This window comes from Vipera berus (assembly GCF_964194415.1).
Source record: "Vipera berus genome assembly, chromosome: 6".
NCBI lineage: Eukaryota > Metazoa > Chordata > Lepidosauria > Squamata > Viperidae > Vipera > Vipera berus.
In genome coordinates, this window is record NC_138208.1 from 55,106,527 (window position 1) to 55,120,131 (window position 13,605).

Here is a 13,605-nt window from a genome sequence, read left to right on the forward strand (position 1 = left end):
ATACTGCTTTTAGTGATGCTTTGACAATTGGAAACACATTGGATTGTAAAAAAAACATATATAAAGATAAGAACTATACAAGATTTGGTTGTTTGGATTTTAAGATTGGCTGGCTTGACAAGGCCAATTACAGAAACTATGGTACTGGTGAACGACTATATACAATACTCCAAGACAAGATAAATACATTCCAGGAGGAAATGTATGCAATGGTGCGACAGATTCAAATGACAATTGTTTCAAATTATGATGAGATTAAAAACAACTTTGATGACATAAATGAGCAGATCCTTAATCTAAACTTACAATTAAAAAACTCTCAGAAAACGACGATAAAGAATGAGCAAACAAATCAGATAACAGAACACAAACTAGAAGAAAGTGACCTAAATAAGGCAGCTGCAAATGAAGAGAACTACAACTTATTACAAACAAAAGAATATCCGCAAGATTTTGCTACAACAATGAAAATGGAAGATATTTTATCTTTCAGGATTCCAAGTCAAACTTGAGGATAAGAAAGAAGATCTAACAAAATGGATTATATTGCTGCCAGGAGAATCTTTACTGTTTGGGAGACAAAAAATGTACATCCTACCTAATTTGTCTTTCCTATTCCCAACAACATTCACAAAAATACAGGAAGAATCCCCCTGGCAAGCTGAACATACTGACTTGGAAAGCTTCCTCGCAAAAGAAAAAGGCTAGAGTTAGATTCAAGAGATTTGACTCGATTTACCAGATGGAATACTATATGATTAAACACTTGTTTGAATATGGTTAAAAGAATATATAAACTTTGGATATAAAGAGGCCCTACAGTAAGAGGGATAAGATATACAAGTAGCATAGTATCTTTTATAATATATGAAATGTAAAAATATTGGGATGGTGTATGTGAATGAACAGTTTGGATATTTAAAGGTAATTAATTTTGAGAAAATCATGACTTATAAGAATGGTTTGAACACGGAGGGGAAACTAAGCTTAAATAAGAATCTTGAAAACAAGACACATAGTGACTCAATAAGGTGACCTTTATAAATACATAAGCCAATTAGAAAAGATGTTATATGTTGATGTTATTGTTATTTGTACAAACACAAGAAAAATGTTTATATTTAACCTTGTATGTATTGAAAGTATTAAGAATTATATTGGTTTAATGTTGACAAAAGGAGACTACTGGAAGAAGAGAAGATCAAGGATACATATCGTTAACTAATATATTGACTATGGAATTAATTATTAATTAATAAATTATTGTTTTTAAATATATGAACCCAGACAACATGCTAGTTGCTAAGCAGTAAAGATTGTTATTGTTAAAAATCAATAAAATATATTTTAAAAAAGAATTCTAACATACAGGTAGTCTTTCTAACTTTTAATTTATTATTTATCTAGCTAAATGTAACATGCAAGAATGGTGCAAAAAACAATACAGCATTACGTTACTTATGACTTTTAAACTTACAGTCTTGTTTCATTCCAAATGCAATACATCTTTGCAACCTACAGTACTGACATCTGTTTCTATGATGCTTGTTAATCACACAATCTCTTGTTCCCCGACATGAATACACCAAATTCTTCCGTATACTTCTTTTAAAGAATCCTTTGCAACCTTCACAAGTCACTGCTCCATAATGGCGTCCTGATTTCATAACAAAATGTATTAACTTTACTCTATTTGCTTCTGTTTTATCAGATACATGTTAACAAATGTATTGTTCTCAGAACTGCTGACTGCTGAAAATGCAAAATGTTTTATGCTTAAACTGAAATAAATGTTGCCATTGAAAAAAGAATGCAGGCTTATGGAATATAGACATTTCTATATTTATGTCACATGCTCATCAGAGATACTCATATCAACTGCATGGAAATAGAAATTAACATGCTCAAAGAACTATGCTATTTATCACATATAAGTACTATTCAAAATGTCTCATTATAAGCAGAATTATTTCATACTTTTAAGAATTTGATTTTTCCTTTCTGATGTTTTTAACAGCTCTTAGCTTCAATGCAATCATATTTATGCAATTTTAAGTATATTACCCATAAAAGAAAAAGAAAATGAAGTTAATACTTGATAAGATGAAGAAAGTTAGATTCTTAAAATTCATTCTGCAAAGTACATAGTGATTTACCTGAAGCCTTGTCTCCACAAACAACACAGAGATCAAATACTTTATTTAAGGTTTGCTCTGTTGAACAATTGTCTGTCAAAATCTGGAAAAAAATATACAATGTAATACTTCTTGTTTTCACTAACGTTTGTTTAAAGTCATATCTATAGATTCCAAAAAAAGAAGAGAGGAAGCATATTTCAAAGAAGTATGCATTTGGTAATACCTCAGAAATTATTGTATTAATCCTGCACTTGATAAACTAAACAGGAAAGAATAAACATAATTATGATTAAGAGCTTATGAGTCATTCTTTAATTTGATTTTCACCCTTTTTCTATTTTACTGTATTTCAAATTGAATCTAATCAAAATTAAACTGTATTTACTTTAGAAAATTAAGATTTAATTTAAGATGCAGAATGTCTAGAATGGTTAGAAATATAGTTTTATTCCACTATACTTTTTCTAATTTCATAAGCATCATAAACAATAAAACTATTCGCTGGACTACATTGTTATCTAATTTATATCAAAGAACTTAGCACCTGCACATTCCTCAGATATAAAGTTGCTATATTTTGATAGCATAAAACTGCCTATCATAACTACTGAGGCGGCTTTCATTTTTAAAAGTTGTATGAATAAACCATCATAAAATAGGACACCATACCTGAATGTGCTGTGCAGATATATCTGGGGATGTAAAAAACAGCTGGCCTCCTGCAGCATCGGGAGTTGTCAGAAAAACCTTTCCTGGTGTAGCATCTTGTCTTGCAAGGATCACTTTACTTGGGGTAGAACCATCATGATTTGTTAAAATGAACTGTTTGCTTGTTGTTGTCTGATCCAGTGCTGTCACAATTTGAATTTTTTGCCCTGTCTGTTGATCTGTAACAATCTGGTAACATATTTGCTTCAACTTATTATTGTAATTTACTATAAAAAAGTTTTTAAAAGATGTGATCTAAGACAGCTGCGATCACAAACTGAATCTGTTTTCAGAGTATTCCATGCATTAACACTAAGACCAACAATATTTCAGCCTTAAACATTTTATACCAGAATCATTATCTGTGGAAAATTACTCAGTGGAATACATTTTATAGTCTAGTTCTCGAATTTATCAACAATTTTAAAAATCTATACTTGCTGTCCTGGAAAGATTTTTATAATTTTTATTAAAGAAACAATAGAAATCAAAACCCTAAAAATATGCACTTATTGGAATACATTCAATTCTTTTTGAGATAAGAATTTATTCCTGAAAATGTACTATAGGAAGAATTCTAGACAGCTATCCATATTTCTCAGTCAACATGTTGGTTAAAAATTATCAAACACATCTGAACAGCATTAGATGGGAAGGGCTAATCTAATGCATTAATGAGAGATCGTTCCTTTTATACTATGTAAGTAGTATAAAGCGCATCCCTTTCCTCAAATCTATGATCTATTTCTGCACTGAGAAGATGCTCTCTTCTCCATAAGGGCACATGGGAGAGCCTTCCTGGTTGCTTGCATTTTTCTGGAAAACACTTTTATCTGGAAATAAAAGAAATCAATATTCTGACTGTTTTCTTATGATTTTTCTCCATGGCTTGAAGAATTAAGAGATAAAAAAAATCTGAAGAACAGAGTGCAACCGTTTGCAACTCACCCTCTTTCTATTACTGAAAATATTGGCAGCTTTCTTTTTACAGAATACTTCTTTTAAAACGTAATAAATATGATCATATTGTACGATAACATAACACGTTATGATGTATTCTACATATTTCCATTTTATTATATTTCTGCATATTTTTCTAGGGCTTTAAAAATCATGTTTAGATATCAAAATATTTTTCAATTATTTAATGGAGTACAAAAAGAGACAAAATAGCTTTTACCTGTATCCGCTGTGGTAAGGAAAGTCCTGCATCAGCAGGAACAATCTGAATTCTTTGTGCTGTTCCATCCATTAATGTCTGTGTAACAGACCCTTGGGAGTGTGTTATCTACAAAAAAAAAGAAGAAGAAAACACTGAAAGCTGCATTGTTTATTGGAAGTAAACTCCTCTAGCACAGGATAAAGTTTTTTGCTTTGCATTCAAGTTGCCCACAAAATTCCAAAGTGTTGGATAATGACCTAGTAAAAAATTTCTATAGGTAAAGGTAAAGGTTCCCCCGCACATGCGTGCTAGTCGTTTCCGACTCTAGGGGCCGGTGCTCATCTCCGTTTCAAAGCTGAAGAGCCAGCGCTTGCCCGAGGACGTCTCTGTGGTCATGTGGCCGGCATCACTAGACGCCAAAGGCGCACGGGCCGCTGTTACCTTCCCACCGTAGTGGTCCCTATTTTTCTACTTGCATTTTTACGTGCTTTCAAACTGCTAGGTTGGCAGAAGCTGGGACGAGTAACAGGCGCTCACTCTGCTACGTGGCACTCAGGATTTGACCCGCCAAACTGCTGACCTTCAGATCAACAAGCTCAGCGTCCTAACCCACTAAGCCACTGCGTCCCTTAAAAAATTTCTATACATTCATTATTATTATAAAACTTTAGAAAAAAAAATGTAAATACCTCCCCCATTTCTTGTTCCATAATTTGATGGGCCAATTCCTCAATAGTTGCCATGATTCTGAATCATCAGTATTCTCTGTAAAAGAGATATTTTCCTTTTAAAAAATTACAATACAAATAATGAACAATTTGGATAAGAGAAGCAGCTGACCTCATGTTACTTTAATTCCTTGCTTTTTTGCAGAGAAAAATGAGTACCCCTTTCAAGATCTATTCCAGGTTCATGGCATTAGCATTTCCTGCTTATGCAAAAAAAAAGTATAAATAGTCTTCTTCTGGCAATCACAATTGGTACCAGCAACTTGGTCATAAAGTGAAGCAGTCACTAAGTGAAACCACGACAGTCTTTATGATCTTATTTCAGTTTTCTTTTGCTGAAAGTCTTAAATGCAAGGATTGGACGTAAAGTTATTTTTCATCACCATCATAACTGCAAACAGTTGCTAAACAAGGTATAATTGCAGTCAGAGCAGTCACTAAACGAGGATTACTTCTATTGGTCTAAATTCCTAGTTGCTTAACAGATAAGGAAAAGACCATGTTTGCCTATTTCTAATTTGAATTATGGCTATATTTTTAAAAATGGACTTGACTGTTTTATTTAAGACATCTTTTAAAAGTTCATTTTGAATAAATATCTTTCAATTATAGATGTTTATAATTCCTTAAGAATTAAGTACTAATTTCAAAGCCAGGATAATTTCTACAAAGTACATACCTAATCTAGGATGTTTTTGGAAGTAAATGTTTTTATAATAAATATTTAAATACCAATCATAATAATAATAATAATAATAATAAATCCAGGCAAACAGAAAAATAGTTTTTTCCCCTCATCTAAACTGAAGCCATAAAAGGCAAGATTCAGATCTTATTCTGGCATTCACTTATAGAGGCAATATAAATTTTATCTAAACTGTCTGCCTGATTTTACTACACGTAGTCTTTGACTTACGACTACATTTGGGATCTAAATCTTGGTTGCTCAATGAAGTGGTCGTTAAGAGATGCCCACAGGATTGATTCACTCAATAACCATAATGCTGGCACTCCTGGTTGCGGTCATTAAGTGATCTCCAAGATGGTTAAGTGGATAGAGTGAAAAAGCTGCCTGCCAAATGATTTTGGCTCCCCTCAGTACATGGAACAGAACTCTTCTTTGGGATCTGAGCTCTGTTTCTATAGGCTGGTGGAGTTAACTCCCCTCTGTGCACAAAGAAAACTTGTTTGTCAGGCTGCAGGAACGGAAGTTGGATCTCTAGCATCCAGGATCCATTTCTGGAGACCATTGAAGCTTCCCTTGGCAGGCAGCTCTTTCGACCAGCCCCAGAGACAATAAGAATTCTTGGCAGACAGCTGCAGCATGCGACCTTCCCTCTTGGCTTCCCCATTGACTTTCCAGAGAGGCCAGCAGAGAAGATTGCAAATGGTGATCACATAATTGCAAGGCACTTGGCAACCGGTTTTAAGTGCAAACAGATTGCCAAGTGCCCAAAAAGCATGGTGACCATGAAGGTGATGTTTTAAGAGAGCATAGGGCCATAAAGCACCCTTTCTAAGGCTATTATAACCAGTTGTAAGTTGAGGACTACCTGTATATAATTCTTTTTTTAAAAAAACTTTCTTTTCATTTTTCTTTGATATAATTCTAATTTTTATATTAGATTTAATTCTTAAAATTATATCCATCCTTAATCTCATCCACACTAGAAGGCAGGCTTTATGTATTTAAATAAATACCTAAATGTTATTTATGAATACACTGATGTCGTGTGTTTAATTTTTCTTGTATGTATTATTTTTCGATTTTCTCTTTTGTTAATTGTTCCAGTTGAATTGAATGATGAAATACAAACAGAAATCATGCCTTCTTCTTACCATAGGTATAATGTTATACTTCAGTTCCTGTATGCATAATCATTATTTGGAGACTCCTGTGAGTTTATAGAAAGAAAAATAATTCATTATAAAGCATTACAAAATCCAAAAATGGATTTATAGAAGGATTCTTAATCAATGCAAGAATTAGCAAAATACTAAGCACAAATATTTTATTAAACTTTATTTGTTTGAAATGAAGATTGTCAGTGACTTTTTAATGTTTTGATTATGATTATTTAATACACACACACACACACACACACACACACATAGATTGTATCGAGATCTGAATTCTAAAAGGAAAGATGATTTGCAATGCATACATCATACCTGTCAGCACCTCCTTAAAGTACATGCATTTTCATCAAATTTGTGAAACAGTAGCTGTGTAAATCAGAAAAGGAACTGCTGATAATGCAAGATGAGTGCTTATACAGAGGAAGAGCAAGGGTTGTTCAATGTTAGACTACCATCTAGTTACCTCTAACTTTTGATTGAAAAGTACACTGCATGACTCCATGGTAAATTCATTAGACAGCATTAATTTGATCTCAAGAAGCAAGATATGGAAGAAACCAAGTTTCATCTCCTGATTACCATGTTCCCATATTACCGGTAATTATACAGTATAACATCATGCAAGTCCCATGCAGCTATTGAGACCATCTGTCTTCTCTCCAACAATATCCACTCAGAAGATGGTGAAACAGGGATGTACATTTGTCCCAACTATCAAAAAAGAAACACCACCCACCTACAATGGACAATAAAGAATTCTTGGCCCTTCTTAATTGGCTATGATAAAAGTCTATTGGAAAAATAAACGTAACTTTCTTGACCTAGATTTACAAAAAGATCTAAGCTTTACTTAAAAAATCTGAAACTTAGGCATGCTAAGAAGGCATCAGAGGTCAGATACCTTACCAACATTTTTTTGCCTAGAGTCTGTACATTAGCTAAACTAAATGTTTTATCTTCACCTTTTCCAAAAGGATATGAAATGGCATACCAATACAAGAACATCTATGCACATAGAAGAAATTGAATGAATACCATGTTTATGTTACTCCTTTTATTCAAATTGGCATTAAAGACTCCGATTAGACTTCTTTCAACAAGAGATAAGAAAAATGCAGGTGCTAATCTTATTATCCCCCTTACAGCTAATACTTTGGATAGGACCTCCAAGAAAGTGGCATTTGTGACAAGATAGTTTGGTTTTCCCTATACAATCTTATAATCTTCTGGTCAAGATATTTTAAAATTCATCGCATGATTTTATAATGTTATGCAACAATCGAAGTTAGCTAACAAATGTATATTACTTCATTTATGTTAATATGAGTTATCACTTAAGTTAAATGTTCTAATTACAACTAACTTAAAAATTAGATATTTTGAAGTTTTTTGTGATGGATAATTTAATAGTTTTAGTAATTTAGCTCTGAATATTTATACTGTTAGTTTTATAGATTTTTTTTCAACTCTTATTTATAATGGCCTACATAATTTTACTTGAATTTACCTTTTTCTTTTAACATAGCGTTTATTTGTAGTTACTAATCATAATAAAGCTACTACCACTAGTGCCTTACATACATTATTCTCTAAACTTTGCTCATTTGAAACTTTATCACTGCCTAAACCTAACATACCTACACACACTTTTATGAGATACTTTTTAATGGCAATTAATATTGTTTTTACTATAATATATAGCACATTAATAATAATAATAATAATAATAATAATAATAAATAATAATAATAATAATAATAATAAAAATAAAGTTGGAAGGGACCTTGGAGGTCATCTAGTCCAACCCCCTGCTCAGGCAGGAAACCTTATACCATTTCAGGCAAATGGCTGTCCAGTCTCTTCTTAAAAACCTCCAGTGTTGGAGCATTCACCACCTCTGGTGGCAGGTTGTTCCACTGGTTAATTGTTCTAACTGTCAGGAGGTTTCTCCTTAGTTCTAGGTTGCTTCTCTCCTTGACTAGTTTCCATCCATTGCTTCTTGTCCTGCTTTCAGGTGCTTTGGAGAATAGCTTGACTCCCTCTTCTTTGTGGTAGCCCCTGAGATATTGGAACACTGCTATCATGTCACCCCTCACCCTTCTCTTCATTAAACTACACATACCCAATTCCAGCAACCGTTCCCTATATGTTTTAGCCTCCAGTCTCCTAATCATCTTTGTTGCTCTTCTCTGTACCCTTTCTAGAGTCTTGACATCTTTTTTACATCGTGGTGACCAAAACTGGATGCAGTATTCCAGGTGTGGCCTTACCAAAGCATTGTAAAGTGGTATTAGTACTTCACTTGATCTTGATTCTATCCCTCTGTTAATGCAGCCTAGCACTGTGTTGGCTTTTTTGGCAGCTGCAGCACACTGCTGGCTCATATTGAAGTGATTGTCTACTAAGACTCCGAGATCCCTCTCACAGTTACTACTATTGAGCAAGGTACCACCTATACTATACCTATGTGTTTGATTTTTCCTGCCTAAATGTAGAACCTTACTTTTTTCACCATTGAATTTCATTTTGTTAGATAGTGCCCAGTGTTCGAGTCTGTCCAGATCCTTCTGTATCTTAAGCCTATCTTCTGGAGTATTGGCTATTCCTGCCAGCTTGGTGTCGTCTGCAAATTTGATGAGTTCCCCATCTATCCCCTCATCCAAATAATTAATGAAGATATTGAAGAGCACTGGGCCCAGAACAGAGCCCTGGGGCACCCCACTACACACTTCCTTCCATGTAGATGCGGTTCCATTGAGGACCACACGCTGAGTACGGCCTGTCAGCCAGCTACGAATCCATCGGGTGGTGATGCTATCTAACCCACATTTTTCTATCTTATCAAGTAGTAGGTTGTGATACATGCCAACTATATGGTGCTATTATGTATACTGCAAACCAGAATTTGTTCAAATTATAGCAATAATTGTTTGCTTCCTCACAATGGATACTTCTAGCCATTATTTTCCAACCTTGAGAAAAAGCTAGATGTATTAGAAACTACATTCTATAACCAATTCTTTGTTAATGTCACTTTTTCTTTTTTGTGTCGTCAGTTTGTTGGCTCCTGATGACTGCCTGGAGAAGTCCCTGCAGTGTTCTTGGCGAGGGTTTTTGGAAGTGGTTTGTTATTGCCTTATGCCCGAGAGTGACTGGCATAAGATCATCCAAACTGGCTTCATGACTATGACAGCTCCAGAACTAATGATCTCCCAGTTTCTAGCCTGATGCCTTAACCACTACCCCAAACTGGTTCGTCTAGGTACCACATATTCTCAATTCCTTACTGCAGTGTTTTTCAACCTTTTTTGGGCAAAGGCACACTTGTTTCATGAAAAAAATCACGAGGCACTCCACCATTAGAAAATGTTAAAAAATTTAACTCTGTGCCTATATTGACTATATATAAAGTAATTCTCTTGAATAGGAATCAAATAAACACAAAGAAAGTATTTTATAATTACTTTTCAATTTTTCCCACGGCACACCAGGCAACATCTCGCGGCACACTAGTGTGCCGCGGAACAGTGGTTGAAAAACACTGCCTTACTGTATATATTTAGAGAGAGTTCTAGTTCACTATGAGTAGATTGAAAATTTAAGTTTCATAAAAACAGTTTTCTATCCATGAAGTATTTGAAACGATCATAATTTGTATAGCTAAAAAGGGTATTCTTCACAAATTCTGGAAATTAGAGTTTAAACTGTGAGGCATATGTTATGCCATAGTTAAACTTGTTTGATTTTTTTGTGTGACTGAATGGACATTATTTTGTTGGACTCTTGCTTCCTGGAGATTTTATAGATTCACGTTGTCATTAATGATACTTCTACTACCATATTGTCTGTTGGTCTTCAATTGCCTTTGATTTTTCCAAGCAAGATGATCTTCTTGGGTGATCCTTACTTGCAAACTACCGGTATATGTCCAAAATATTTAAGCTTAATTTTTTCATTAGCATTTTCAGACTATTTTTTCTCCATGTAGTATTGACTGCTTTATTCTTACACTCTATAAAGCTGTCAGTGAATTTCTTGAGTACCAAAATTCAAAAGTATCAATTTTTCTTCATTCAAGCCTTTGTGAATGATGTTTTCAAAGACATATTTTACAACTCAGAAAACTATGATCTTGACAATATTATTCTAACTTTCTTGAGAATGTTATGTCTCTGCATATACAGGTAGTCATCAACTTACAACAGTTTATTTAGTGAATGTTCAAAATTATAATGGCATTGAAAAAGGTGACTTACTGTATGACTGCTTTTCACAGTTACAACCACTGCAGCATCCTCTGGTCACATAATCAAAATTGAAACACTTGGCAACTGACTCATATTTATGACAGTTGCAGTGTCCCAGTGTCATGTGATCACTTTTTGCAACCTTCTAACAAGCAAAGCCAATGAGGAACTCAAGATTCACTTAACAAATGTGGCAAGAATGGTCATAAAAGAGGCAAAACTCACTTAACTTTCTTGCTTAGCAACAGAAATTTTGGACTCGTGTCGTAAGTCGAGGACTACCTATATCATTTACATAAGGTTATTCATTAACCCCATATCCTGGGCTTGCATTTCTATATAGGCTTCGGACTTATGCAATTTCATAAATACATACTAAATTTGCACAACATGCTAATTTTGTACAGATAATCCTCAATTTATAAACAAAATTGGAATCAGAATTGCCATTGCTGAGCAAGGTGGTTATTGAGTCGCAGCAATTTTATGACCTTTTTGTATGGTTGGCAGGTGAATTACTGCACTTGTAAACTGCATCATGCAGTCAATAAGCGAGTCCAGCTTCCCCCATTGATTTTGCTTGAATAGAATAACTTTACTGTTACTTTAATTAGCATACATTAAAATGAAATTTTGTTGCATTCAGCTCTCAAAGGGTAACCACCTCCAATATACTCCACATAAACATGCAAAAAACTATGCATATACCCACATATACACACATCTATGACACAGAGAAACAACACAGTCTGATTCGGATATATAATGCAATAGAAATGCATTGTTAGAAACCCCCACACACCCACTTCACAGTCTATTTCTGTTGCTCCCCTCTGGGAGGAGGTTTCGAAGTATTTCTATGGCATAAGGAACAAAGCTGTTGCAGAATCTAGTAGTCCTGCTAGAAATACTTCAAAACCTCCTCCCAGAAAGGAGCAACAGAAATAGACCGTGAAGTGGGTGTGTGGGGTCTCTAACAATGCTTCGACCTGTAAGCACTTAGCACTTATAGGCAGGATCCTGAATAACGGGAAGCGAACTTCCTATAATCTTCTCAGCTGTCCTTATCACTCTCCGTATGCACCTTCTATCTGAGGCTCTACCACCAAACCAAACACTGATGCAATTTGTTAAAATGCTTTTAATTGTGCCTCTATAAAAAGAGTCCAGGACAGAAGGAGAAAGATTGCTCTCCTCATCTGAGGCAGGAAATGCAGACCCTGGTTTGCACGCTTCACTAAAGATAACTGGAAGTTGAGTGGAAAAGTTACAAGTGGTTATCACATAACCTGGGATGTTTGAGACCTTTTGGAAGAAAGAGCAAGTTATACTTTATATAGCTGGTGACTTGCCTTTTCCTTAGAAATAATTTTTAAATTCAATTTTAAACTTTTTAAAATGTAAGTTTTTGGATAAAACAAAAGCAAAAAGAATGCTCAGACTATTGATTGTGGAAAATTAGCAAAAGATTTAGGATTCAGATGGAATTGTAATTTTAAATTATTAGAATAACCCCATGGGAAAGTGGGACTTCTTGCGTTTTCTTAGGTCAAACAAGATAATGGACACTAGAGGTAGCTGGAGGATAAGAAAGAAGACAATTGAATAAAGAATGGAAAAATATTTTAACAGTGTTCTGATAAAAATTTATGAAAAATGGTCTTGAAATTTTCAGACAAATTACTCTGGATAAATTTGAAATTAATCTTGAGTGTAGATATAAATGTAGCAAGCAAACAGAATACAGAAAAGAATTTAGTTGACTTACAAATGAAACAGGATGATGCTTCATCCAAGCAATAATCCAGAAAAGAGATGATCTGTTAAAGTCTTGAACGATTTTTTGCAAAGTGACCAAAAAAAATGTCCTCTTACTGGATGCACAAAAAACACCTACAAAAGTTTTGAAGATTTTTTTGGGAAAGGACAAAAAAGATGACAAGAAATTAAGTTCTGGGACACTATTGCAAGGAGTTAAGAATTAAGAATGCTAAAATTATAGGGAATGAATACAAGATTGGCTTATTTAATCAAGGTTAAGAAAGATAATTAGTTATATCTGGCATCCCTCAGTAGGCTTTTGCTGATAAGGAAGAAACACAGATAAGAGGTGAAGAGAATACACCCTGTATCTTAAGAGAGGTGTCTATAGAGATTCTCAGTCATCCAGGTCATGGTTGTCCCAAAGGTGCATTTTCAAGTGGCAACTGGGCTTTCTTGTTTTTCTTTGAAGACGTTTTGCTTCTCATCCAAAAAGCTGCTTCAGCTCTGACTGGATGGTGGAGAATGGAAGGACTTATATTCCTTGCAGACAGCTGGTCATTTGCATTCTTTTGGGGAGCCGTTGAGGCCCCTTGGAGGTTTGTCTGTGTCCTCAAGGTCACCTGAGTAGCACAAATGGATGTAGAAACTTCTTGGAACTTCTTAAGGTGATAAATTTAAATTGTTTGCACTTGTTGGGATGAAGAGGGGACTTGGAATGAAAAGTCACAATTGTGAGATGGATGACCATAAAAATTTGATATGTAAGTAAATAATTTACTTGTTTTTCTTCACATTTTTCTTTTTTTATATTTTGTAGTTTGTGTACATTTTCTTCTACTTATACTCTTCAATAAAGTTATTTGGAAAAAAACAGAAGACCGAGTGGCTATACGTACCAGCATCTCGGGTAATCCAGGATATTCCATCTTTGGTTATGGGGGGAGAGGAGTTACCCCCCCCCCGTTGAAAGGGCGCACAACTTAGGCGTCCTCCTGGAT

The 13,605-nt window shown here is 34.5% G+C and overlaps 2 protein-coding genes across 4 annotated transcripts in view; both read right to left on the minus strand.

Moving 5' to 3' along the window:
* Positions 1-13,605, minus strand: part of FGD6 (FYVE, RhoGEF and PH domain containing 6) — a 377,558-nt gene that overhangs the window by 278,037 nt on the left and 85,916 nt on the right. The window lies entirely within an intron of this gene.
* The window catches only part of NR2C1 (nuclear receptor subfamily 2 group C member 1), a 46,680-nt gene that overhangs the window by 23,643 nt on the left and 9,432 nt on the right, over positions 1-13,605 (minus strand). For all 3 annotated transcript variants that reach the window (XM_081331126.1, XM_081331127.1, XM_081331128.1), the window contains 6 exons: positions 6,576-6,631; positions 4,698-4,773; positions 4,027-4,134; positions 2,808-3,035; positions 2,157-2,238; positions 1,478-1,657 (listed from right to left, as the gene is read on the minus strand). In XM_081331126.1, coding sequence (XP_081187252.1) covers positions 1,478-1,657; positions 2,157-2,238; positions 2,808-3,035; positions 4,027-4,134; positions 4,698-4,751 — 652 coding nt within the window. In that variant the 5' untranslated portion in view covers positions 4,752-4,773; positions 6,576-6,631. The remainder of the gene's footprint in view (positions 1-1,477; positions 1,658-2,156; positions 2,239-2,807; positions 3,036-4,026; positions 4,135-4,697; positions 4,774-6,575; positions 6,632-13,605) is intronic.